The sequence below is a fragment of the Rhamphochromis longiceps genome, linkage group LG3 (genome assembly GCF_057381845.1).
Source record: "Rhamphochromis longiceps isolate RC_006_pf linkage group LG3, R_longiceps_female_GT1.1, whole genome shotgun sequence".
Taxonomy (NCBI): Eukaryota; Metazoa; Chordata; class Actinopteri; order Cichliformes; family Cichlidae; genus Rhamphochromis; species Rhamphochromis longiceps.
In genome coordinates this window covers 48,654,396-48,680,062 of record NC_140559.1, presented here as the reverse complement: position 1 = coordinate 48,680,062, position 25,667 = coordinate 48,654,396, and the positions used below count along the sequence as shown (strand labels likewise).

The 25,667-nt window shown below is 39.8% G+C and overlaps 1 protein-coding gene and 1 long non-coding RNA gene across 5 annotated transcripts in view; one reads left to right on the top strand and one right to left on the bottom strand.

The window, feature by feature from the left end:
* LOC146675124 (uncharacterized) overlaps positions 1-25,667 on the bottom strand; it is a 76,259-nt gene that overhangs the window by 16,554 nt on the left and 34,038 nt on the right. The window lies entirely within an intron of this gene.
* LOC146675125 (ELAV-like protein 2) overlaps positions 3,494-25,667 on the top strand; it is a 33,622-nt gene continuing 11,448 nt past the window's right edge. Inside the window, exons 1-5 of one of the 4 annotated variants that reach the window (XM_085400182.1) lie at positions 3,494-3,939; positions 5,324-5,368; positions 17,648-17,738; positions 18,786-19,026; positions 24,565-24,668. In XM_085400182.1, coding sequence (XP_085256308.1) covers positions 17,667-17,738; positions 18,786-19,026; positions 24,565-24,668 — 417 coding nt within the window. In that variant the 5' untranslated portion in view covers positions 3,494-3,939; positions 5,324-5,368; positions 17,648-17,666. Of the gene's footprint in view, positions 3,940-5,323; positions 5,369-17,647; positions 17,739-18,782; positions 19,027-24,564; positions 24,669-25,667 lie in introns of all 4 variants that reach the window. The other 3 variants (XM_085400180.1, XM_085400181.1, XM_085400179.1) reach the window with 3 other exon arrangements.

Below are 25,667 nucleotides of genomic sequence, written 5' to 3'. Positions count from 1 at the left end.
TGTCCCTTTATGGCCACGCCCTCTGCACAGTCAGCAAATTGTTTGCCACAGCCTCAGGTTTCTCTGTAATATCAGAACAGGAAGTCCAATTTAGACAAGCAATGGTAGACAGCACGAAACTCTTAAAACAGTCTGTAAAAAATATAATGCAAACCAGGGGTAAGAGGTGTGGATGAGTAGTAGTAATCTGAATGTGCCACAGGAAAAGAAGAAGAAGAAGAAGAAGAAGTTGTTAGCCTGTCAAAATACTTTGCTTTCTTGTGTGCTAAGTTCAAATGATTCATTGGTGCTTTTACCCTAAAGCTACAGGTGCAGGTTTTTAGCATCTTTCATGCAGTCCTTAAAAAAGCCAAATGTGTGAAAGAATACATTGTGCTGGGTTTGTCTTCCTGCTCTCTGGGTAAGGTGTAGCTGACCAGAAGCAGGAGGACAGTGCTGGACCAAAGCTACAGGAGTCTGGTAAGATTTGCTAATGATTGTTGCCTCGACTGCCACATGGGAAGCAGGTAATGTTTAAGTTCAGCAAGTATTTATTTGTTCAGCCCCTCAGCCAAAACCAGCAACCGGTGGACTGCAGTAATGGGATATTTAACTTGATGGATTTGAGAGTAAGCTTGGCTGTACCTGAAGTGAAAGAGCTGATTTATTTAGTTTGTTCAAACGACAGGAGAGAGTGTGTGTGTGTGCTTGTGTGTGGGGGTGGGGTCCTAAGCACCCCCTCTTATTAGGTGGTTATTTGCTGCCTTCATGTTCTTACTGTCCAATTCTGTTACTAGCACTAAGATGCTGACAGCCTTATGCCTCCAGCCTGATTTATCCTGATATATTGACCCTTTCTTGTGTCTGATCTTTAAAATATAATCTACCTAGTGGAGAAAGTCTTCCTGACATTCTTTTGGGACACACCTTTACAAATCACCATTAAAAACAGGGCCAACGGGTCCATGTTCTCTTTCATTTTACGAATTCGTATGTGCTATCTAAATGCTAATGAGCTAATTGATATTTGAAGGCATGAATAACGTCCCCCTCCCCAAAAAAGCCAGAAACTACAGTCTGCTGTCATCAAGATGTAAAGCCTGGAAACATTGTTGAGAGGATCGATTTGGAAGGGGTCTTTTAAAAAAAAAAAAAAAAGAAGAAGAAGCTTAAAATGTTGGAGGGGGGGCATCAAAACAAGTCTTTCAAATGTTGTTTCCAGGATTTACACACTGATGACATTGAAGTTATGCTAATTATAAGTAGCCTCAGCCAGAAAACTGGAGCTACATCAAACTAAGCGATTTCCAGTGCTGCACGCCAACGTTACATCCCAGGAAATGTTGTTTTCCAAAACAAAAAAAATGTATGTTCAGTAGCCCAGTGCTTGTTTAAGCATCATTAAAGGTGCTTTGTTGTTGTAGGTCCACATAAAGGAAAACTGACATTGTTCTGTGCTTGCAGGAAATGAAGCCTGGCGCGCACCGGCGGACGTCATTCACATCCTGACTGCTTACAGCTGTTTCTAATATGGAGTAATCTGCTCTCTAAAATATTTATTTGTTTTCTTTCAGTTCAGAGCCGTCACTGAAGCTGTCAGACCACCGGCGGATATCTCCCAATCTATTTTCCAGCTGTGAGGATTTCTTCCTGGAGCTGTACGCCAAAAGGCAAATTCATTTGCTCTTCCCACTGACACTCTGAGATTTTCTATCATCGGCATCACTCGGGTCACTCATCCATTTTTTTTTTCTTTACAGTCCAGCCATGTTTTGTTTTTTTTGGGCTACACATGTTTCCCAATTTGTGAATTCACCCTGAGAACAGATCATACATTCGACACATAGAAGCAGCAACATGCTGAAATTTGAGCGACCCGACTTCAATTTTTAATTTGTGAAATCCTTTTTATGTGGTTGATTCCCTAGTATGATGCCAAAAATGAAGATGCTGGAAAATGTTCACTAAGCCTCATGACTTTTTTTTTTTTTTTTAAAGAAAATGTAAAAGCACTTTTGTGGTTGAAGGCTTGCTTGTTTATTTTTTTTATTTTTATAGATTTGAAGACATTAGAAGTGAATCCAGTTTGTTACAGTGGGTCCTCAGTCACAACTGGGGCTGGAGTGGTTGATGCAAAGTTCTCATGTTATTTCCTGTGTCTAACAACAAATAATACAAATTTGGAGAGATGCTATATTCTGAAGGCTGCCTTTTTTTTTTTCATAGGAGTTTGTGCATCCCTCTTTATTTGTTTTTGAGGTGAGGACAGTGATGTAGGTACCATCAATTATGATAAAATGTCTGTTGTCACAGCTGATGACACACACATGACTAACACTAACATGTGTTTGAGTTTTTTACATCCTATTAAGAGACTACACTAAGCTCCATTTATTATCTGGCATCTACTGGACATACACATAAAGCAAAATGCCCTGGTATGCATGTACATCTGTGTGTCAGGTCCTCTTGTGTTTTGCTAGGAGTTACATTATATACTGTGCCTGTTTGAAACTGTCTGACCGCCTAAAAGAACCGATCTCCCCTCTGATTGCATTTACGTTAGCCTAACTGTTGCTCCACCCTCTGAAAGTCGACAAAGAAGGTATGAGATAACTCCTGCTGTAGAGTGTGCTTCACTAGTGCACATCCAGTAAGGTAAAAATTACGGTAATATCAGTATGTCTTTAAAATAAAATAAAATATGAAAAAGTGCCGGGGGAGCCCCAATTAACGCCCACATCTGTTTCTAACCTGTAGGTCGAGGGTTGAGGGCTGACCGTTGACTGGAGGGCTCCGAGTCAGACGGCATATAGGCTGCCTTTACAGTCACTGTGTTAGAGCAGTGCGCTGTCCGCGGTGCTGAAACCTGCTGATGAACGCGGGGATTCGCTTTCAGCACCAGTGCAAACGGGGAAATGGCGCAGACAGTAGCAGGGTGAGAACGAGTGCGGCTGGCCTGCTAGAGAGTGGAGGGGAAAGGCGTTTCGGAGTAGTTTTATTGTGTCTGCGAGGGCTGGAGTGGAATAAAGAAAAGAGAGAGGAAAAAAAACGAGCCGTTTGCAACACGTGAAAGCAGCACACGTCTCTTACATGACTTCAGTAAGGTCGCTGATTCTTAGATGATGGTGACAGTGTGGTGATCTGCTGTTAAACAAATTTCTCAGGTTTCTTTCTTTGCTTTTTGTTCTTCCTTTTCTTTTCTTTTTTTGTTAAGGGGGGGCAAAAGAGCGGACTATGCTACTCTCGAGTCGTGGTGTTATTCCCGCCCGCTCCACAGACCCATACCACGGCAAAAAGGCGATGTTTGACTTCAAATGCCATATTTAGGAAAAATGCTCGGTCGCTTTGAGTGACTGGGGCGAGGACGAATGGCGTCTTGTGATCTGGGAAGAGACGCTCGAGCTCAGTGAGGAACGCCTCGGAGCCAATAGCATTGGAGGGCTTGTGCACGCATAAGCGGTGGATGGAGCTTCTCCGGGTATACTTCCGCGTCCAATGCATGTTCATGTGTAGGTTGAATGGATGAAACGGGGAGTGCGGAGAGGTATAGGCATGCTGTGATACGGCCCTATATATTTGCCGGCAGGACTATCTTCCTTTTAAAGAGAACCTCCTCCGTGCATTGGCTTCCACTCAGTGATGTCGCGTATTTGTGTGGCGCACCTGTAAAGAGCGAGACAGGCAGAAGCCGGCTTTTTTAATTATTTGATTCCTTTTCTTTCTTCTGTTATCTTTTTTTCCCTTTTGTTTCATGCATTTGCTGAAAGGAACTCATTTCTGTGTTTTGATTTAATAAATATTTCATTTCCCTCATTTTATCTTGTTTGTGTTGGCTTTTTATGTTCCCAAGTTTGAACTAAAGAGAGCGGAATTCGTCATTTTACACGCTATTGGCCAGGTGTTTTCATTCAGAGATTGTTTGCCTAAGGACGTCCCTAACTTTCATTTGTAGAAACGGTAAGATATTTTTTACACATTTGCTCATTCACCTGAAACATGTGAAATCGATTTCTTCTTCTTTTTTATTATTATTACTAAGCCTGTTTCTGTTCGCTGAGGACAGTGTGTAGAGCAGATCATGCATTCACTGTAGTCTCAGGCTGTCTTATTGCATGCAGACGCGATGGGGAAAGTCGCCGTGATGCATTCATGTTTCCCCACTCAGGGCTGATTTTCAACTCTTGAATCGCGGTGGCTTGGCATATAGGAGAGACTTGCAACAGGCTTTCTCCGCACATGTGCTCAATTTTTTTTCTCTCCTCCCCCCCCCCACCCCTCGACATGCATGGACGCACTATTGCTCTAGTGTGCAGAAATACAGGCCTTGTAGAGAGCTGAAACGTGGGATCCGCATAGTAGTCGTTACACTGTATCCAAAGGTAGAAATGTGGGGTGTATTAGACTGATGTTACATATAGAAATTAATATTACTGGATACATGATGGAGCCAGTAAACAAACTAACAAAATTTAAGCTGTTTGATCTTAGACTTGAGCTCTTTCATTAATATAAAAACTTGCGATTTTATTTAAGCTCTAAATTATAAAAGAGAAAAAAGCGGGTCCAAATACAAATGAGATTTAAAATTAATGAGTGGTGGCTTTATTTTTTTTCTGTCTTTCTAATTTAATCGTAAGATGGTCTGTAAGGTTTAAGATGCAGCGTAACTGCAAAAAGACCAATGCTATATAGGTTAAGTGCAGCCGGGTGTTGTGCTACTTAGAGTTGCCGGATGAAGTTCTGCTATCACATGCATATTCCTATGCTATTTTTGAATTTCCATGCAGCGCTTATTTGTGAAGAATACAGGAGCTTAGCTACTCGTCCCAATTTTTTAGAAAAAACAAACACAAAAACCCAAAGCGATCCTAACCTTTGTCAGCATTCCTGTCTTTTGCCCTTTTTTGTCTTTAAATATAGGCCACCTATATATAAATTCCATGCCCATATGTTTGCTCTGCATGGATAACAATGGAGATGCTGAAAACTTAAAATATATATAAAATGTTTATGTTCACGTCATCGCTGGAAAAGGCTATCTGTTAAAATTAGCTGATTACCCTACAAAGAACCCTAGTGGCACAATGTTGTTTTTGTTTATTTGGTTTTATTTTATTTTGGAGCTGTCGCTATTTCTTAGTTGTAATTCTCCTCTGTGCTGAGCGCTGTTTAAAGCAGCAGCCTACACCTGCAGCAAATCAATTAATCGTCTATTTCCGGTATAGAGAGGGTGGGTCTGCGCTGATTGGCCAAAAGTCTGATTAGTTTATTTAGGGTGGCTGGGTTCCCGCCGCTCCTTATTCTGCTGCGCAAAGACTGTGACCAAGTTTGATGTCTGCAGGTTGTACCGCAATAAATTCCCGCGACGCCGATTCAACACATCAAGGTAAGACAAGTCAAAGTGTTAGCGTGCTTAAAAACAAAGAAATACTAACTGTAAAAAGGGGTCAGAGCTGTTAGCTAGGCCAGACATGCTAGCTGAGCGCCATTAGAAGTAGTTTTGACTTGAGTAAACTTTGCCTCTTGTAACCTAACCTTAAAGCTTCTTAAGTTAGTGGGGTAACCTAATTAGTTTGGTCTACAAAATAAAATTGTGTGACCAAAAAAAAAAAGACGCTCTAAAGCCCCTCCATCACTGGCAGAGGTTGTGTTAGCTAAACCCGCTCGGCTAAACCACAATTAGCAGAAAATGGAAGTTTCACCCGGATTAAACGCTCCACCTCTAACCGCTTTCTTTCGTAGCGTAATCTGTAAGTAGTCACGGTCTTTAATTGGATGAGCTGGGTTTCAGCACCGCCACAGGTGTCACAAATTAACCTAACATCACTGGGTTGCGTTCACTTGTTCCCGGTGAGATGGCTTCACTTCACTGTAGAAATGCTTTACTAACAGGAATTTAAGTTCAGTTGGTTTTAACAGTGGCTTTTGCCTATAAACACACAAAGCCTAAAAACGTAACCCCCGTCACCCATTGTTTTTGGGATTTTTTTTCCCGTATCTAAGTGACTTATAATAATTTAAGTATATTTTTTTTACACAGGCAAATTGCTAGCTGTAAGGAGTCCTATGTATTTTCAGAGTGATTAAATTGCCTGATCTCATTGCTAGTAAACCTTGGATTATTTTGGGTGATACGCCGGTCAAAGTAAAGAGCCTGGTAATTTTGTCTTTGTAAGCTTGACCTGTTAAGACTTGGAATTGCGGCAAATGCGTTTTCACTCTACTTTGTACTTTGTGTGGCCTTGAATATTGATTGAGTGAATCTGTCGAAGCCACAGGCATCGTGGTGAGTAACCTTCAGCTGTGAGGTCACGAAAAGATTACATATCATGGAGTCAGCAGCTAAGAGCCTGACCGGGTAATTTACCAGAAATGCAGGACATCTGTGGCTAGGGGAATAGTCAAAAGGAAAGTGACATCTTGAAGCTTTCAGGTTTTTTTTTTGGTTTTTTTTTTGTTTTCCTTTTTAAAATTTTTTATTTTATTTTATAAAAAGGAGGTCCTTAGTGATTATTAAACCTTATATGCGATTAACAGATGAAAAATCAGTTGTCTATGCTGCTTTTTGTCTGGGCATCCGAATAAATGCAGTACTACAAAATAATGAAACGCTGTGGGGGGGAATTCATAATTTCTCTAACAGAAATGCTTCTCCCCAATCATGCTGCGTTTTATTTTGTTCTTAGTTGTACTGGCTGTAAGAACACTGTTCGCTGCACAGTGATTGCACTTAATTTTTCTGATATCAGTGGTGTTGAACACCGCTCAGGGGATATTAATTCAGATGAAGTGTCACGGCAGATCTAATCATAGGTATGTAAAAGATAGCTGCTGCTTTTAGGCATTTTTCCCCTTCCTCTCTGTTCGTGCAACGTCCACAGCTTCAGCAGCCTTCCTGAGGACAAGAGATAAGAGCGGTTGTCTTTATGTATTATTGAGCCCCCACGTCTGCCTTTCTAAATAAAGGCTGCTGACAGAGTGACTAAAATGCAGGACAGTGAGTGAACTTCCAAAGGCCACATATCACTGTGCTCTGCACGGCGATGTGTGCTGCTGTCAGAACTGGGTTAGTATACAGCGTGTAGCTTTGAGGAGAAAAGCAATTTTGCCCTCTTTGTCCTCCTTAAATGTCCGTCCCATCCCCCTTCCATGACTTCGTTGCCTAACGCCCCCCCATTACAACCCCCCTTGCTGCTGAGACAGGCTAAGGCTCTGTGGCTTTTGCACTTACTGTGTGTTGGCCACAGGGTGGCCCTCCCCAGTATGTGCAGGTCATTACTGGAGATCAGCAATGCATTGTCCTTGAACCCTGTTACTGCTTTGTCAGGCCTGGATACAGTAGGTGGGGTTTTTGTGTGTGTTGAGTGCTTTATGTAATTTAACTGTATTGTCTGCAGGCCTGTTTCTGGTGGTGGAAATATGCCTGGTTTTGTGTTAGACGTGTGATTTGGATATTGGTGAACTGGATTCATGAAGGATTTTTTTGTTTAATTAAAGTGTTTTGTTTTTTTACTCTTAGTGGTTTTAAGTACCGACTTGGATTTCAGCAGTCTCACTAGTATGTGTGTGGTTTTTCTTTAATTTACAAGTATCATGGTGGATTATTCTTGGAGCACAGGAACAGTTTTTCCTTAATAATGACTTGCACACTTTAAAATATAATGGCAGATAGTCCTATTATAGTACTGTATATTTTGTTACAGGAGGTTAGACTAATTCCACTCGTTCAACAATTATAAAATTGTCAAACTAAATTAAAGAGTCAAATGGTAATCTGTACCTTGTATAAATGTTTTATTGTACTGCTTTTATTGTACGGCTGCACGTCAGCTATCTTTTTTTTTTTCTAATTTCATACCTAAAGATAGTAATAACAGACTGGCAAATATGAAGAATCATAAGCATCGACATATTGATGTTTGTACTCTAGCTCCCAAGCAGCACAGAGCATGAAATATAAAAATGCCTCTGGTTAGGATTTCTGAATAAGTCAATACTGATGAACATGTGTTGCAGTCTCTTGAGCAATATGAACCCAACTGAATTTTATTTCAGCCAAATTCTGCATTTTTCAAATAACGTTTTCTTCTGAGATTGCAGGATTATTGACTTTTTCCAAAAGTGTTGGTGAGAAATTGTGCGCTTGTAATCTTGGAGGCACACTGCCAATTATAACTCAGTTGCGTCACATTTCAGTATTACTGTGACATGCTCTGGCTGGCATGGGGAAAATGCTGCATAAATACCCTTTTCTCAACCTTAGGACAATCATTACAGAAGTAATAAAAGTTCACCTATAAAGATGCTTCCCCTCCTTATCCTTAAGTTAAACTGCATTGAAAGCTGGTTTGCCAGTAAGAACACACACAGCAAAGACATAATGCAGCACTGCAGTTTTTTGAGATGTGGACTACGGAGCAGGACAAGAGGCTGGAGTGATCATGTTGGGCTGTGAGGTGACAGTGTTAATTTATCAGCAAAATTGATTGGATTTCAAGGAAATAAGTAGACCAGGGGCAATATGTCCAAGTAGTAAAATGCATGTATGTGCTTAATTTGGTAGGTGATGTTTTTGGCTATATTCTTTTTGTCAAGGACCATACAGCCTCTGAGTAACAAACCACATGAATAATGCTGCGCATGTGCAAACAGCTGCTTCACCTAACCCAAAACACAGAGGTGTGTCTCTGGAGGGAGAGCTGGGACTTAGAAGTCGCTGCATGTTTTATTTATTTATTTATTTTTTAATTATAGATGTATGCTGTTGATTATAAGGGAGAAAGTTGCTAGGTTGGCATTGGTGAGGTGAACTGAGACGTGAGGATTACTGCTGCGAGTGAGAGGGATGTCAAACACCCAAGCTGAGATGCAGCGTACAGTATTCCCACATAAGAAAACAAATTACTTGATTTTTATTTTTTTCCAGGTCATCTAATACCTAACCAATAAATAAAAATAGTTGAATAAAACATCTACATTTTCTCATCCAGGTACAAGTAGACTAACCTTTTCCTTTTCTCCAGCATTTTCTTTTATAGCCTTATCCTTTGTACTTCTGGTGTGTGGGTAGACTAGTCTCATCTATGTTTTCAGCTGTGATATTTTGAACCGTTACTTGTGTGCTTTTAGTTTTCAAGGACAGGTTGTGCGTGTCAGTGTGTGCACTCTGGAGTTCTTTACTCTGCAGCTTGTCACGCATACTTGGTCAATTTAATCCTCTGTGGAGTTGGTAGCAGAGATTCGTGCCTCCTCATTTTAAGTGTCACATCAGTACATGCCGATCTAAATGTTGGCTTCATGTTCAAGTTGAAGAAATTCTATGGTCAGCCAGATCTGTACTAAACTGCCTCTTGTCAAAATCACGAGGGTTTATTCGGCTTGTTTTTCCCCAATGAATGTTTTCTCATAGCAGTCTTATTGTATTTGATGTAGTATTTAATGACTGAGATTAAAACTTTGCTAATTTTAGGAAGTTTAATTAATTAAGAGGTTTAATTAAAGAAAAAACACTGGTAAATGTTAAGATTCTTGTTTATGCAGTGAACAAAATGTAGTATGTTCAGTAGTGGCCATTTAAAGTGTAGGTCCTCTCAAAAGCCTGGATATCTTCAAGTTTCCGTTATGACTTGTGTGTGTGATTAATTTAAATTTAGAACTGAAAGCTGTGGTGTTCTTCAGTAGTCTGTCAAGAAAAATCCTACCAAAAATATCAAAATGTAGAGCAGGGCGATATGACCAAAAATATTTATCACGATATATATTTGACAATTTGCGATAACGATATAACTGATGATATAATTGACACGAGACAAAACACTGGCGGTGCGGCTTCGTAGCTTAGCAAAGTCGCACTGAAACATTTAACAGATTTTCGAGCGCCGTGTACCACATAAAATTGTTTCGAGGTCAGTAAACACAACCAGAATTCATACATAAGGCACACGGGATTATAAGGGGCACTGTTGATTTTCAGAAAAATCAAAGGATTGATTTTAAGTGTGCCGTATTTTCCAAAAAACACGGTAATAACGACGGCCCGCTAGCATGCGCTACCAAAAATAGTGCTTTGTTGTGTATCTGACGGATGAAAGCTAAACCAGTTCCACACCACTGAAGTTGCAGCATTTATACAAACCAATTCTGGTTCATCCGTTTCATTCAACGATCCACTTTTGCTCTTCTCATTCTGCGTCGCCGCCATGTGCGTATGTAAACAAAGGCACTGCGCATGCGCGTTTTACCCATATTCTATCGCGATATTTCATTTTCCTATCGTTGCCCAACATTACACCTGTATTATCGTGAACGGTATGATATAGCCCAGCCCTATCAAAATGGTCTTCTTGTAAGGAACAATCTGTTGAATAAAAATTTGGAAAATGGAGGTATAAAAGCTTCACACATATTTCACGAATGTTGCTAACAGCACTTTGCTAATTGTCTGAACTTCACTCCCCAAAAATTTGCTGTGATGTAAAATGGAAACCTGACAGAAAATTGTAATATTGGATCCTAGGAGTGTACAAACGCTTTTCTTTATAAATTTACATCTGTCCATCTTCTTGGGTTTACTCAATTTAAGGTTATGGGAGGGCTGGAGCCCATTCTCAGCTGCTATAGCACAAAAGGCGAGGTACATCCTCGACAGTTTGACGCAGCGCTAGCATGGCGTACCTTGCCTCCTTCCCACAGTCCAAAGACACACAGCTACTTGTGTTAGGTTATTTAACGATTTTAAATTATTAATAGGTGTCAATTGGTTTTAAGATGCAGGTATAACTTCTGTTGTACCCATTGGGGTGAGGTGGGTGGGATGTGAGGATGAGCTGCTCCTCCACCCTTTAAAGCTGCAGTAAAGAGGGGAAATGCTGAGATTGATTCAATAGTAGTTGATTTTTCAGCTGTATCTCAGTGGAATTTGATCAGCTGTGAAATCTTGCTGCTGAACACCCACTCAGTCACTTTTCTATGTAATTAATTAGCACAATCAGTGAGCTGCTAAAACAGAGCCAGCACTACCAGCTTCAGAGGTTATAGAATGACAAATGGCTTAGAAACAAAAGTTTACTACCTCAGGTAACTCCCTGCATCTTTATGACAACATTTTGAAAGCCCCTGTACTTTCTACAAGGGATCGAATGACTGCTAAATTCTGGGTTGATACTGATGCTTACAACAGTTTGGCCCATGGATGACACTGATGTTTGAGTTTATTTTATTCATCATTGTCAGGGAAAATGAAGCAAAATCACACAATTAACAGCTTTAAACTGTTTTAGCTCTTCTGTTTAGCCACTTTAAACGCGATCAGTCAGTAAATGTGACTTTTGTCCAAAAGTTAATGGTGGTCAACAAAGCAAGTCTTGCCAGTATTATCCTACTTTTTACATTGTGCCATAGTGACGCTAGTAAAAAAGCGCTCACAGTATTTGAATTGGAAATCTGTATTTTTCTCATAGCAGCGCTGTGCGCAGAGCCTTTTTTTCCCCTTGCGAGAAGGCTGTGGGATCTGAAAGTCCCACTAACTAAACACGCTACACTTTAATGAGTCCTAAAAGGCAGCCTGCTCAGTGGGGTAAAATTGTGGAGGTGAATGGGTTTAGCTTAGCAATGATGGGAAAACAAAAAAGAACCTTGTGGTCTTTATCTGGGCCTGGTTTCTGACGAAAATTGTGAGGCAAAGCCTCTAGGGGAACAAGATGCTCTGCTCTAAGAGGAAGCTGCTGGCTGGCTGCACACAGTGAAAGCCTTGACTGAAATTTTTGGGGAGCGGCATCTTGCCAGGCTTCGTGTTCCAAGTGTTTATCTAATGAAATATTTCTGCCTTGTGGCAGTATCTCAAGTGGGACAGTAGCCAGTGTTTGTGCATTGTACTTAGAATAAAAGGTGAAACATAAAATGAGATTGAAGTAAGTCAATTTCTTTAACAACAATATGTTCTCCTGTGGGCCTGTTTTTCTGTTACTGTGCGTGTGGGGAGCCAGTTTGTAGAGCAGCTAACTAAATTACAAATGCAATTTTTGGTAAATTAAATTAAAGGGCACAAGGATGCTTGTGTGCCCTTTGTCACGTTAACAAAACGGCAAAAGTTTTGCAGTTCCCAACTGGTTTCACTTTTGACAATAACAAAAACAGAACCTTTTAGTCATTGGTTTTTAAGCTGCCGTTGTTCTACAGTAGACAAGTGGAAAAATATTATTTTAGGTGAACACTAATGAAGAGCAGGTAAGCAATAGGTAGCGCTGTATACACTGGCCTGCAGTTTGACTACCTGCAGTGTTTGGCCCTGAAACCTGCCAAGTCCCCACAGTACTGCACACAATGCTAATGCTGTCACTATTTTGTGTATCAATGTTTTACATATCTTTAGTAACACAATAACAGGTTAAAAGGGATTTTAATGATGCAAAAATAGTTTAGATCTCCGGCTAATCAGACTTCCTATTTGAGCGAATGTATAATTATTGAAAATCAGGTATGTGAGTAAGAGTAAAACTTGGACAGTAACATCATGATGCAGAATTATTTTTGCTTCATTAAATGAATGATGATTTGAATCCCTCATGTCAATGACCATTGTGTTTTTGTTTTTTTTAATAAATACGCCCATGTTAAAAATGAGCCGCAGTATGAATAGTACTCTAAAATCTCAGTTTAAGTTGATGTTGTGATGCTCCTAACTCCATCGGAGTGCATTATGTCATATCAGCTCATGCTGCAGAATAACGTGCACACCTGGATGTTAACAAGTAGCAGCTGATTTTGTGCAACAGAACAAAATATAATTTGTAGTAAGCTGTTGTTGTTGTTATTGTTATTGTGGGCTCCTTCATAACGCTAATGCAAAAACCACTAATAGGCCACTGTAACCATCTGCAGGTTCCTGGGTTTTGCATCTCTGCCACCATTTTTGGGCTCATTTGGTTCAGCAGCTTCTCTTTTAGTAAAATAACTGTTGTACAGCATTCATTAAATTTACCTCCCACATCATCCCCTCTGTTTCAGTCACAATAGTAGTTTCAGTAACTCTGCCAACTAGCATAATTACAGAGTGATGCGCAAAGTGTTAAAATAGGACATGCTGAATTCCATTTATGATTAAGAGTTTATTAGAACAAAACTAGTAGAGCTCATCAGGAAAGTCGGCACAGCAAACGACACAGGCTGAGAATCCTGGCTGAAAAACAGCTAAGCAATGACGCAGTCGATTACTGGTCGTCTTTAACAAAATCTTCAGTGTTTCTCTGTATTATTTAGGGTCCTTAGAACTGTTGTTTAAACTGAATTTAAACTTTGACTGCAAATGTATATCTCAAAGCTTTAAAAAAATAATTTATTGATCAATATTTGATGATTAAACTGTAAATAAACTTTACACTCATCCAGCAAACCCCTCTCCCTTCTGTGAGGGGCGGTGCCTCTGCTCAGTGCAGTCTCACCCTCTGGGAGAGGTTGGATCTGCACAGTCAGCCAGTGAAATTCGCCACCTTAGTCATCCTGGTGACTTCTATATTTGACCCTGTGTGCTCTGTGATCAATTAACAGTTTGTGAACCTCAGAAGTTTAATCATTTACGAATGTGCTGGAAGTGAGTTTATACATTTGCATCATTGCTGAAGCGCAATAATTAAAACATTCAAGGTAAAAAATTAATGGGAAATATTCTGAGATGGATAACTGGAATGTGCTTTTTGCATGTCAGTCTTAGTTTTGAAACTTTGTGGAGATTAAAAAAAAAATCATCATGGACTCTAACTTGGTTTTTCACATGCTGTGCCTGAAATATGCAGTGTCCACAAGAGCAAGCGAAGTTAACCTGTGACGTCTCCGGCAGTAGTTATTATTCATGAAATAAAGTGAAGGCTGATGCCTTTAGTCATGGTTTGGGGTTTCCTCCAGTGTATTGTAAGCTTGCCTGAGTAACCTTAAGCATTGGGGAATAATTTCGTTTTAGACTTACTGCACTCCAGTAAGCTAATGATGTTGGGCTTATTGTCACCTTGACTGTTTTTTAACTTATAAAAACACCTTATATGTAGCGATAAAATAAATAAAAATAAATCATTAACCGGTCCCTTTAATTATCAAACTCTAAAACATAAATCTGCAAAGAGATTTGCAATGGGGTGCATCTTTGTTGGAAACCATATGGCCTATTGTGCACTTCAAAATCACACTGTATAAATGAGTCTCCTCGGCCTTCGGTTCATCGTCTGTCACGGTCTGCTGAGGTTTTTCTCCTAAGTGAAATGCATCTGTGGTAATGGGTCATGTTGGTAAAAGCAATTTGCTGTGTTTTCTATTTTTGCTTGGGTTACGCAGCGAGTGGTTTCGACCTTAGTTTTGGGACATGCCAGCAAATCAAATGACTCATTTATTTGCACTTGTGCAATGAAACGTTAAAATCAACATGAATGCACAAATGTCTTGGCCAAGCTAAAAGCGGTGTTGAACTGAGTGTGTAACTTTCAGTTTAAGATATTAAATCTTTATCATCATCCTCACAAGTCTCTCTAAAAGAGATTTTGCGTTTGTTTAGTGGAGTATAATTGATAATATTTTTTTTTGATAATAAAAATTGATACCCGTTAAGTTAATCACCCAAAATGTTAGACAGTTTTTTTTTCTTTTGTCCAGCCTGTGGCATAAAATTGAAATATAAACATTTGATGCAGAAATGACAACATCTAATGACAGAGTTATCACTGGCCTGAAGACAGAAAAAGCCAGTCACTGTGCGTGGTTATGAAACTGCAAGTGAGGCTGCGACTGCATTGTATTCATTTGCTCTGAGTAAACTGTGCATCACACCATTTTACACATGGATTATGATCTGCCAAATATCTGGAAACAATGGGATGAGCATATTGTGCGTGACACAGGATCATTTTAAATTCAGCTGATAATGCCCCGTTCTGAGGAGGTGCTCACAGACTTCACTGCTCGAGCACAGCTGACTGTTGTCTAGATTTTACTGTCTTGTCATTCTGACTTTAGTTAGCTGGTAGCAAAGTAATTGCCCAACAACTGAGGGAAAGCAACTGCCTGAAAGTCAAATTAACATGTAGCCGACATATTCAAAGGTCAGGTTGATTTGTATCCTGAATATTGTCACTATAGAAGATCTCTGCTCTGTACACGAAGAGACACAGCGATATACTTAAAACCCCCATAAATAACACTGTCCATGAACATTGTCATTTTTAGTCAAGCAGTCGCACTAATAACACATTCACAGTACACCTCCAGGTTTTCACACTTGGATAGACTGAGGTCATAATTATTTTCTAATTGAGAGTTCACAGCAGTTCTCCAGCTGTTTGATGTGACTGACATTGGGCTGTTGCTGCAATTTGTCCATGTGTATTTGTGTACATAATCAGTGTTGTGTATGTATTTTTTTTGTTCTTCCTTTGTTTTGCCTCTTTAGACCCATGTAAGACCTTCCTCTGGTAATAAATCTAGAGACTTGATGGACACACTAACCTCCTTTAAAGAATCTAATTCTCAAAGATCTCAGTGTAAAGTTACTGCCAGGAGGCTTCATGTACAAGCTGTAAATGCTGAACATCTAATACCTGAGACTGCTTTTAGGGTCCCCTCAAATCAGAACCACTGTTTGAGTTGGATTCAGACGATGGACTGAATAGTCTTTCAATTTAGAAAAAAATAAAATTGAATGTAGGAAAATACTGATCTGTCCACCACTTAAGTTTCATGTAGTTTATTCCATGTTTGTTGCTGAATGGTGCACTAGTTCATGCTTACACCGGTTTAAAAAAATAAAAAGTTTGTTTACTATAATCTAGCTCATTAGCTGGTAGGATAATTAATAATATTCAGACCATTTCTACATCAGAAGATGCTGTAATAACCAGACCTTCAAAGTCATTTAGGGCAGTGAACAATAATACACATCATTTGGACAGGTGTTGCATTGTTGCATGGGTATTCTGTCTCTTGTGCAAATAGAAGTACATTGTGGATGATATAAACCCTTCCTAACTACTACTCTTAAACGAATATTTAATTTCCCCCTCCATCATCTCGGCACCCTGTGCATATACCAAACTCTTGTGACACTGATGGATGGCTATCTACATATCAGAAAACCAGAGCAGAAAGGACTAAAGGAGCTGTAATTATAAGCCATAAGCAGTTTTATAGGGTGAATCATCACCTTATTCTACTTCAACACTGATCATGTGACACAGCTATTCCCTTCAGCTCAGTGTCGTGGCAGTGTTGAGGCAAAAAGAAACATTAAAGATGCCAATAGTTCTTAAAAGCAGCTGTTTACATGAATAATATGCATTTTATTATAAAAGGACACATGAAAAAGTAAGATTTAATATATTAACTTTACTACAAAATTTGGACATTAAATTGTAGACTGAGTTCATGCTTAGAAGTATGGTGAAACACTAATGGCATATTGACGTGTGGCTTCACAAGCTCGCCACTAAGAAATTGGATTAGTTTGTACCTGTCCATGTGACAATCGCAGCACTATTTTCATTGCATGAGTGGAGAAAATCAATTGGCATGAGAATGCTCGCAGGCCGATTTTCATTTGACGCAACAAACAAATTCACGAATGAGGAGCTGTCATCTGTTAAGTTTACTTAATGTTTTTCAAAATTAGCCAAAAGAATCTGTTGTCTCCAACTTTAATTTCACAATATTTTACCATATTATACACAACATGGAAAAATGTCCTTATGCAGCTTTGTGGCCTGTAAAGTTATCAGAGGTGGCCCCGCTGTAAATGTGTGATCTTTGATGCTAACAGAGGTATTTTTAATGGTGTGAATTAAACTAAAGTCAGTTTACACTGCTATAAATGTCTTGTTGGATTGTTGTATTATGCACATTATTATTGGAGCTTTTGTTTGTGTCTAAATATTGTGTGTGTGTGTGTGTGTGTGTGTGTGTGTGTGTGTGTGTGTATATAGGAATGTAGACATGGGTCACATGGCCACATGTGTTGCTGATATTTGGCATACTGCGTCTTGATGGACTTTAAAATGTAACTTCTGTGGCTTGGATTGTTTTTGCCTCATTTGTCTTTAATTTTTAGTTGTAAGTGTCTTTGCCGCACTGTTAGTCAGTCTTTTGAATGCGCTACTACGCATTTGGGCTCTGCATGTCACCATGATGAACTACTTTTTAAGAACAGGTATGTTAAGACAAAGTAAACATGTAGATTATTTCACCCTGGATGTTTCCACTTTTATTACTTATGTGCGCCTGGAGTTTTTAAAAAAAAGGCAGGAATGTGTTGGCTTAGCAGTCTTAGACAAATTAACTTGTGCTTTGCGGTCTTGGTGAGCATCTTTGTATAGCGCACTCATCCATTATACAAATTCCCATTCCTCATGCTTATTGTCCCCGTTGTGGCCAGGTTGCTCTGTAGACTGAACACTCTACACTTCTCGGTTTTGCTTTTCTCTCCTTACTGTAGATGAATTGTGACCAAGTGAAACATTGCCTTTTGCTTCTTCTTGGTTTTCACCAATCTGCATGGACAGCCAGTTCGAAAAAAGGGGAGGGAGAAAAATGGCCTCCTTTTTACCCCCCCAAACGCTGACATGTGATCATCTCTGACTGTTGCTTTTGTTGTTGTTGATCTAACATGAAGTACTTTTTGTGTCCACATTTTCAGACGGCAACTCCAAACTAACATGGCAGTCAGACTGTGCGATGTGGCTTCTCTGCTTAGAAGTGGTTCGTGGGCGCCTGAGCCTTGGACTGGGGTCTGTGGCACTTTTATTTTTATTTTTGGAAATTATTTGTCCAGAAGGGCTCTTTGTCTCAGTGCTCAGGCCATACCAATGATAGTTCTTGAATTATAACATTGAATCTAAATCAATTTACGTATTAAATGTAGGCACCTTTTTGCAGTTTGTATGAAAAGCTCCCATGTTTAATGTCTCACTGTATTGGTATGGTCTAAAACTCTCTACTGCCCCTGTCTACTCTGTATTTAACTTATTGCATCACTGCTTTTAAAATTATAGCCTTGTACTCTGTGTGACGATAATTTAAAGTGAGAATAATAGTGGTGTGACTACATTGCTCTGCTTTCTGGTGAATCTGTTAATTAAGGATGACTCTTCATACATTAACGTGCTGCTGGTTGCCTTAACTGATTACGCATCGTTTCGGCCTGTTCCCCGATGCTAGCGTACTGATGGCTGCAGGTTTTGGGCTTCTGTAGGCTTGGCATTTTCTAATTTTGGTGAATGAAATGTTGCTACTGCAGTAGGAAGTTTAAAATCCTGGAAAGATAATTTTTAATATTCTCACCTCAGTTGTTGTGCATATGGCAGATTAATAGATTGCCTTATTGCACAGGGCGTCTCCTGTTTTCTCATAAAAGCAACAATAACAAATATCAGAGTAATTAAACAAATATGGAGGGGTCCAATCTCAACTTCCAGTATTTTTGGTAGTTATATTGCTAAAATCTAACATTTGTCCTCATACCTGAGCTAAAGTTAAATTGACATGATTAAAACCTGTACTCAGTTTCTTCTGTGGTGGCAAACTCTTGACATTGACAGCTTGCAGTGTGGGGTTTCTTTATTTTATTTTTGTTGGGTTAATTACCTGTAATGCTGTGCTGCATTAAATGATTACCCCTGTTTTTTTCTTTAATCTTTAAATTTCACCAGTGGTTGTTATTCCACTGAAACAGTGTTTACTGTGTGAAGAGCGTCCTTTAACTGCTGGTTTTATGATGCTTTTTGTTTCATTTGCATTTTAGTTTTGATTTTTTTTTCTTTCTGTCTCTTTAGCAGGTAATTGCTGCCATGGAAACACAGCTATCCAATGGGCCCACTTGCAACAACACAAGCAACGGTCCTTCAACTATCACAAACAACTGCTCTTCACCTGTAGAGTCAGGGAGCGTAGAGGACAGTAAAACTAACTTGATAGTCAACTATCTGCCTCAGAACATGACCCAGGAGGAACTGAAGAGTTTGTTTGGGAGCATCGGAGAAATTGAGTCCTGTAAACTAGTTCGAGACAAAATCACAGGTAACAACTGTTTGCATTGCTTACGCTGGTTAATGATTGCAGAACCACCTATGTGTGCATTATTATTTTGTTGTTTTTTTGCATTGGTGCATTTTTTCGATTTAGACTATTTAGATTTTCTTTTCAGGTTAATATAGATTTTGAACAAATGGTCGGCCTGTTTGTGCCGTAGGCTTTTGTGTTGCATGCACAGTGAGTTTTTCCCCTTCTTTTTAAAATAGACACCAACAAAGAAAGACCTTAATTCTGAAAATCATTGAGCATACATACTGTTTGATTATACAGTCGGCAAAAAGGGAACATTTGAGCAATATTAACATTCATTTTTGAATCCGGTGCTCAAAGGGTTGTTTTTTGCGTTCCACTGACAGTTGTGTCATTTAAAAAAATTGCACAGTGTCATTAAAGATTTTCAACCTCGCTGTCATTCATCGAGGCCTGAAGTACAGTTAAAGTGTTCCTGTAACTGCTTTGATGTGTTGGTTTCTACTAGAGCCAGTAGGGAAATGGCATTTTCAGAAAACTCCCTGTGGGAACATCCTGTTCAGTGTACAGTATTTGGGTAGGTGGGCAATTTGCAAATGATTTCAGGTTTTTAATGGGAGGAATGCAGCTGGCAGAGACACAGTGACACGGTCTATGTGACATGAGCGGCTAGATAATGGTCGAGGCTGCAGGATTCTCACTACTAGCTGTTTGTGGTTAAGGTTATGGAGACCTTTCAGCCTGTCTCTCTGCCTGAGATGAAAATCCATTTGTTTTGTTTGCATTTTCTTCTGAATCAACAGTCAGCGGAGAGAGCGAGCAGAGCTTTTCCTTGAAATGATGCTTGAGGCTGAGAGAGGGGTGGCTGAGGGATGCAGTGACTTTAGATCCTGTGACTCTGACCTACATTAAATTAACATGTCAACTGTACACCCACCCACTTTGAAATATTCATGTTAATATTTCAGTTCCTGTGTATACCTGATCATTATTCACAGGTCTGTCTTTGCAGGGTTGCTACTATTCCCAAAAGTTACTGCTTCATTTTTAAAAATGCTGTTAAATCCTCAAACTATGTCGAGCTAAATTGTCTCTCGCTGCCTCCAACTACACCAGCTGCATTCTCTTATGCTTTCTCTAAAAAGCATTTCTGTTATAGCTGTATTTGTAGAGCTGATTCTTTGGACTGCCACAACAGATGTTTAAATCAGAGAGGTTATATTTCATTGGTGTAAACAAATGATAGCAAAGAGTAGACCACAAACCCAGGATGGTACTTGTGGGCATAGAAGACGGAGGGGGGGGGGGGGGGTCTTATTATTTATTTATTGAATTTAAACTATTTACATGCAGTGATGATGAAAAATTATTAGTCTTGCCTGGGATAAATGCCCTCGTGTAGCCATGCATAAAATAAATGTATTTAATAATGTGTGAAATGGGTTGCGTTGACTTGACAAGTGATCCCTGTTTAAAATCAGTGTACAGCACAGCCTACTTGGGTGATTGAACATAAACAACGTTTGATAGGTTGCATATTTAGGCGAGCTAGTGTGAACGCAACACTCAAACTAATTTTCCGAGCGAGGCACTAAATGAAACGTGTTGTTTGAAATCAGCCTGCCCCTGTGTGAAAACGATTTAAGTACTACGAGGTCCTGATTCATGCATGCCGCAGCTGAAATGTAGGCTTTGATTCAGGAAACGATAGAAGCGCTCTGTGGACGAGTTTTGTTTTGGGTGACAAGACATGAACCTGTATGTTGCCTCGTCTTTTCTTTTAGTATGGGTAATTTTCACTTCAAACAAGACGTAAATAGACGTTAGTCTTGATCCAGGTGCTTTGAGCTTGATGATTTGCGCTCTTAAATGTTGGTTTTATATCTTTTCCACTAGGTGTGTGTGTGTGTGTGTGTGTGTGAAATATTTTGTACAAATAGACGTTCTGTGTCCATTAAGTACACTGAATCCTTGCATATAGTTTGAATTTTGACGTTAAAAGATAACAGAACTTGATTTCTCTGAACAGACTAAAGTGCCTCTTCCAAACTTTTGACATGCTTATTAGACTCTGTTCAAAGAAGTCTTGCCATTAGCTAATGCTGTGGTTTTTAAATATGGTCAGTTTACCTTTAAAACACTAATTAGCACAGCCTTTTCAGGTAGCTGTAATTAAACAATTAAAACCCTTGCTTGATCCAGCTAACTATAGACTGATCTCCAGCCTTGCTTCATTTTTAAACACGTAAAACAGCTGAGTGATCATCTGCAGAGCAATGATTTCGAGTCAGAGTGCAAAGCAGCACAGATGGATGATTGTCTGATGGTGTTCTAGTCTTTGTCCTCCTTCGACCTCAGTGTAATATTCAGTACAGTTCACAACATTTACTACAGAGATTTAAAAACATGTTATTAAAGGAAATGTGTTGCACCGGCTTGAGTTGTATTTATGGATTTAGGTTGCTGAGGGAGTTCAACACGGTACTGTGCCGGGACAGGACTTTTTTACATGTTTACCAATATAACCTGAAGTAAACACTACATGCATTTAACCATAGCATGTACAGGTGTATCTTGGAGAGATTTATTTTTCTTCTTCTATGGTGGGACTCGACTGAGATGGAAGCACGGTGACTCACTTGTGGTTCTCAGTTTTCCTCAAGTACAATGGGAGGCAGAGCCTGTATATGGAACCAGCTCCCATTTGGATTCAGGAGACACGCTCCCTCTCTCTGCTTTTAAGATTGGGCTTCAAACTTTCCTTTTTCATAAAACTTTCAGTTAAGGATGTTTCATTTGACCCTGAACCATTGCATCCATAGTTAAGCTGCTATAGGTTCAGGCTGCTGGGGGATTTCTCACGATGCACTCAGTGTTTCTCCTTCACCCGCCTCTCTTCACTCCCTCTGCGTTTACATGACACTACTTTGTCTTCCTTCTCCAGTGCTTGTTGTGCTCGTCTCTCTGTGCTGTGTGGTTCTCTCCTCTCCTTTCCAATCTCCCTTAAACTGGTTTCTCCAGCTTTTTCACCCTACCATCATCAGGTTTTGGCTCATGGGGAACTTGTTAGGATTCTCACTCTTTAACATTGCAGGGTTTTTACCTTGAAACACAAAGTGTTTTGAGGCGACCGTTGTGATTGTCACTATGAATAAAACTGAGTGACAGTTGCAGCAGGCTCTTTAGTGAATCAGTGCTTAGATGAAGTCTGTTGCTGCAAACTCTAAAAGATCAGTGTGGCTATTTTGTAATTATATTTATTTTTGTTGAAGTAGAAATGCAGCCAGCTGGAGACGGTGAATTCTTGGCTCTCCAGCTGGCAGAAGATGCATGTCAAAGAGCATGCTTAAGGAAGGTAAATTATAGGTAACTGTGTGCATTTGCATAAACAGCCCTGCCTTAAGCAAATTAAAGCTCTGAAAAGGGCATTAATCCCCACTGTTGAGCTCTAGTTTCTATCAATGTACAAGTTAAATTTAATATAGAAGCTGCACTTTTGATTTGAAAATAAGCTTTTAAAGTAGTGCTTTTTACCCCTTTAAGGGAGCTTGAATTGGTGCTTAATAAAATACCCTTAATGTTATTCAGAACCTCGGTTGTTTCTCAGGAATGATTCTCGTATCCCCTCCAGACTCTGTTGCTTTTGTCTCTCCCTTGGCCCTTTGGCAATGGATTTAAGCCAGCCTACATCTGTGCGCTGCTGCTACATCAGATGTTGAGTAATCACCAGAGAGAGATGCATGCTTCCTCTTTGCTTTAAATGTTCACGCTTTGGCTGCTGCTGCAGAAAGCAGCTTAGTCTGTGTCATTTTCCTCCCACTATGGATAGCAGTAGGTCTGTACTGGAAGCTGGGTGCAGCTCTCTGAAAGTGCTTCTCAGCATGTCTCTGCTGCTCCTTTAATGACAGCTGAAAGCCAACAAGTTGTTTGTTAAAGGGCCTCTTGTCTTTACAGTGGATGCGATGGATGTTAGACACTCCATAGGAAGGTGTCACAAAAGCTTTGCATGCTCGTATAGAGCGTCTGTAGGGGAACATTGTACAGCAAGCATTTTGCCCTCAGGGCTCAAGTAGATGTTTCATTTCACCAGCTCATTTCAAAGACTTGGCACATTTCTCCTGGCGATAATGTTCCCTGACCTGGAGGTGAAATTAAGTTTATGAACTTGGTGAGTCACTGCTTGTTCTGCTGTGATCAAGCAGTGAGATGGATTAAAAGCGGTATGGGAGTATATAGGGAGTTCAGCTGCGTAGAAAAGCAGTCTCGAGATATTTCATAGTTGGATGTTTAATTATTGTAAACAAAATTTAGTGTGCTCTGAGTTACAGTTCAGCCTGTTTAGGTGCAACACAGAAACCCAAAGATCAGGGACATTTATCAGTTGAAAATGCATTTATTATTAAATCGTTATGCTTGATTATATGACTAAATATCTTAATATCATAACAGTAATAATCCTATAACTAACCAGCAGTGGGATTTCAGTCTTTGAACCGTGCAGAGTAGTAAGGAATGGGTTCATACAGCTATTCACTGTAGCGATGCATCAACAAGGACAACTTACTGGTGCAAGAAAGCATCACCAGATAAATGCTGAGATAAATGTGTCCATTCTCATTACAAAATACTTGCATGAATGGGGACAGTCATTTAATATCTAAAATTTAAATTGACAGATTACTTTAAATTCCGCTTATCACCTGTGCAGTGGTGCACAGATGTGACGGTGTCTGTTACAGTATTGTGTACTAGACATGAATGTCTCAATGAGAGCTTTTTTGGGCGGTAGGAAAAAATGTATATATTTTTGGCAGTTTGAAGCATGGAGTGAGTTAATATATCACTGAAAGAATAGAAAGTCTAGTTTTACGTGCATTTAATTAGGGGCACCCGAGAGATGGAGAAAAGTCTATATTGAAGAGAAAAAATCTGCTACTGCAGGAAGAACTTCTGCCGCAATCATTGCTTTAATATAACTAATCAAAGTGCAGGTTAATGGTGTCATGAGCCTCACTGTCAGAGATTTAAATTATTTTTAATTTCCCAAAACTTTCCGATACTATTCAGCTTGTTTATATATGTGCTGCATTAATATGGTGAAACTGCTCGAGATGGTGAACTTGACCGGCAGTGAAATTGCAGAGAAACCCAGGATGTGGGTGGAGGAAATTGAATTGCCTCTGTGCACATAGTGAGTGGGTGTCAATCTATTGTACATTTTAGAGATAAACTGCAGCGGGAGGGGAAGACATTGAGCCTCGGCTACTTCGCTCTGTCGTAGATGAGTTGGTGTGAAAGCAGAGCAATTGCTTGTCATTTTTAATTTAAAACCTGTTTGTCAAAGAGCGTGTTTAGTTTGTTTACAACCTGTGGTAAATTTCCTGAGATTTGTAGGAAATGGTTTGACCTCTGTGCTGTGCCAGATATGAGATTGTTTGGGGAGGGGGTAAAACCACATTTATGCTAATTTTGCTGATTCTAAAAAGACCTGTTTTTGCACACATTTGTCTTAAATTTCATGTCACATTAATTTTATTTATATTGTGATTGCAGGGCAGAGCCTAGGCTATGGATTTGTGAATTATGTGGACCCAAAGGATGCAGAAAAGGCCATCAATACCTTAAATGGCTTGAGACTTCAGACCAAAACCATCAAGGTAAGACATCATATGTTATCCTTTTTGACAGGTTTGAAAAAATAAATAAAAATGTCTTACCGGTTATGTCTGGCTCTGTAGGTTGGAGTCGAGACATAATGAGGCTGGAGCAGTGTGGGGTGTAAAGGGAGCCTATTGTTAATCTGGGCACAGGCGGCTTTGCTTGGGCCTCTAGTAGAGCAGAACTGTTTCTATGGTTGCATGTGCTGTAGCACTGCTGTATGTCTTTACAGGGAGGTGGCTGCCATTAGCATTCATCAGGCAATGTAGCACTCAATGTGCTGGTGGAGAAACTCATTTGCTTCATATAGTGCTGCAGGATTTGTGGATGGTGGAGTCAGATTATTAGATGTGATACTTTTTTTTTCTTGTGCTGGCCTTACGAGGAGCTAGCCTTCTCATATCAGGCAGAAAGCTATTAGAGAATTTCTGTGGGCAAAAACATATTTTGTAATAGAAAATTGATGTTTGAATAGCACCAAATTTGTAAGCTGTACGCTTGATTATTTCTGTTTTTAACACTTCAATATTGTGCAGATGTGGCATGTCATGACAGCGGAAGATGTAGTGTTGTGAGCCATACCGCTTCAATTCCACAAATCGGAGCCCATCTTTCTCATGTCGCTGCCTGTCTCAGTTCATACCCCTGAAAGTAGAACATGGTAACATTGCCTTATGCATCACACATCCGAAACTCTCTAGCTGCCCTGTCAGAAGTGCAAATAAACCCAGTGAAGTGGGGGAATATACTTTGCAAATATTAGCATTAAATAAAGTGTGAAGGTTAGACTATGGAGGAGGCTGGGCAGGGGGCTTTAGCTTTTACTGTTATCACTCTACTCTTCACCGGTGGTACACGGCAGATTTTGAGGTGTGGTCACTTGACCTTTATTTATTCCCATAAAATGATGGCAGAGGAATAAAGATGAGTGTGACGCTAGGGGGAACACACTCACACACTCTGTTCTTTCTTTGTCTGATTCTCTCAATTCTCTTCCA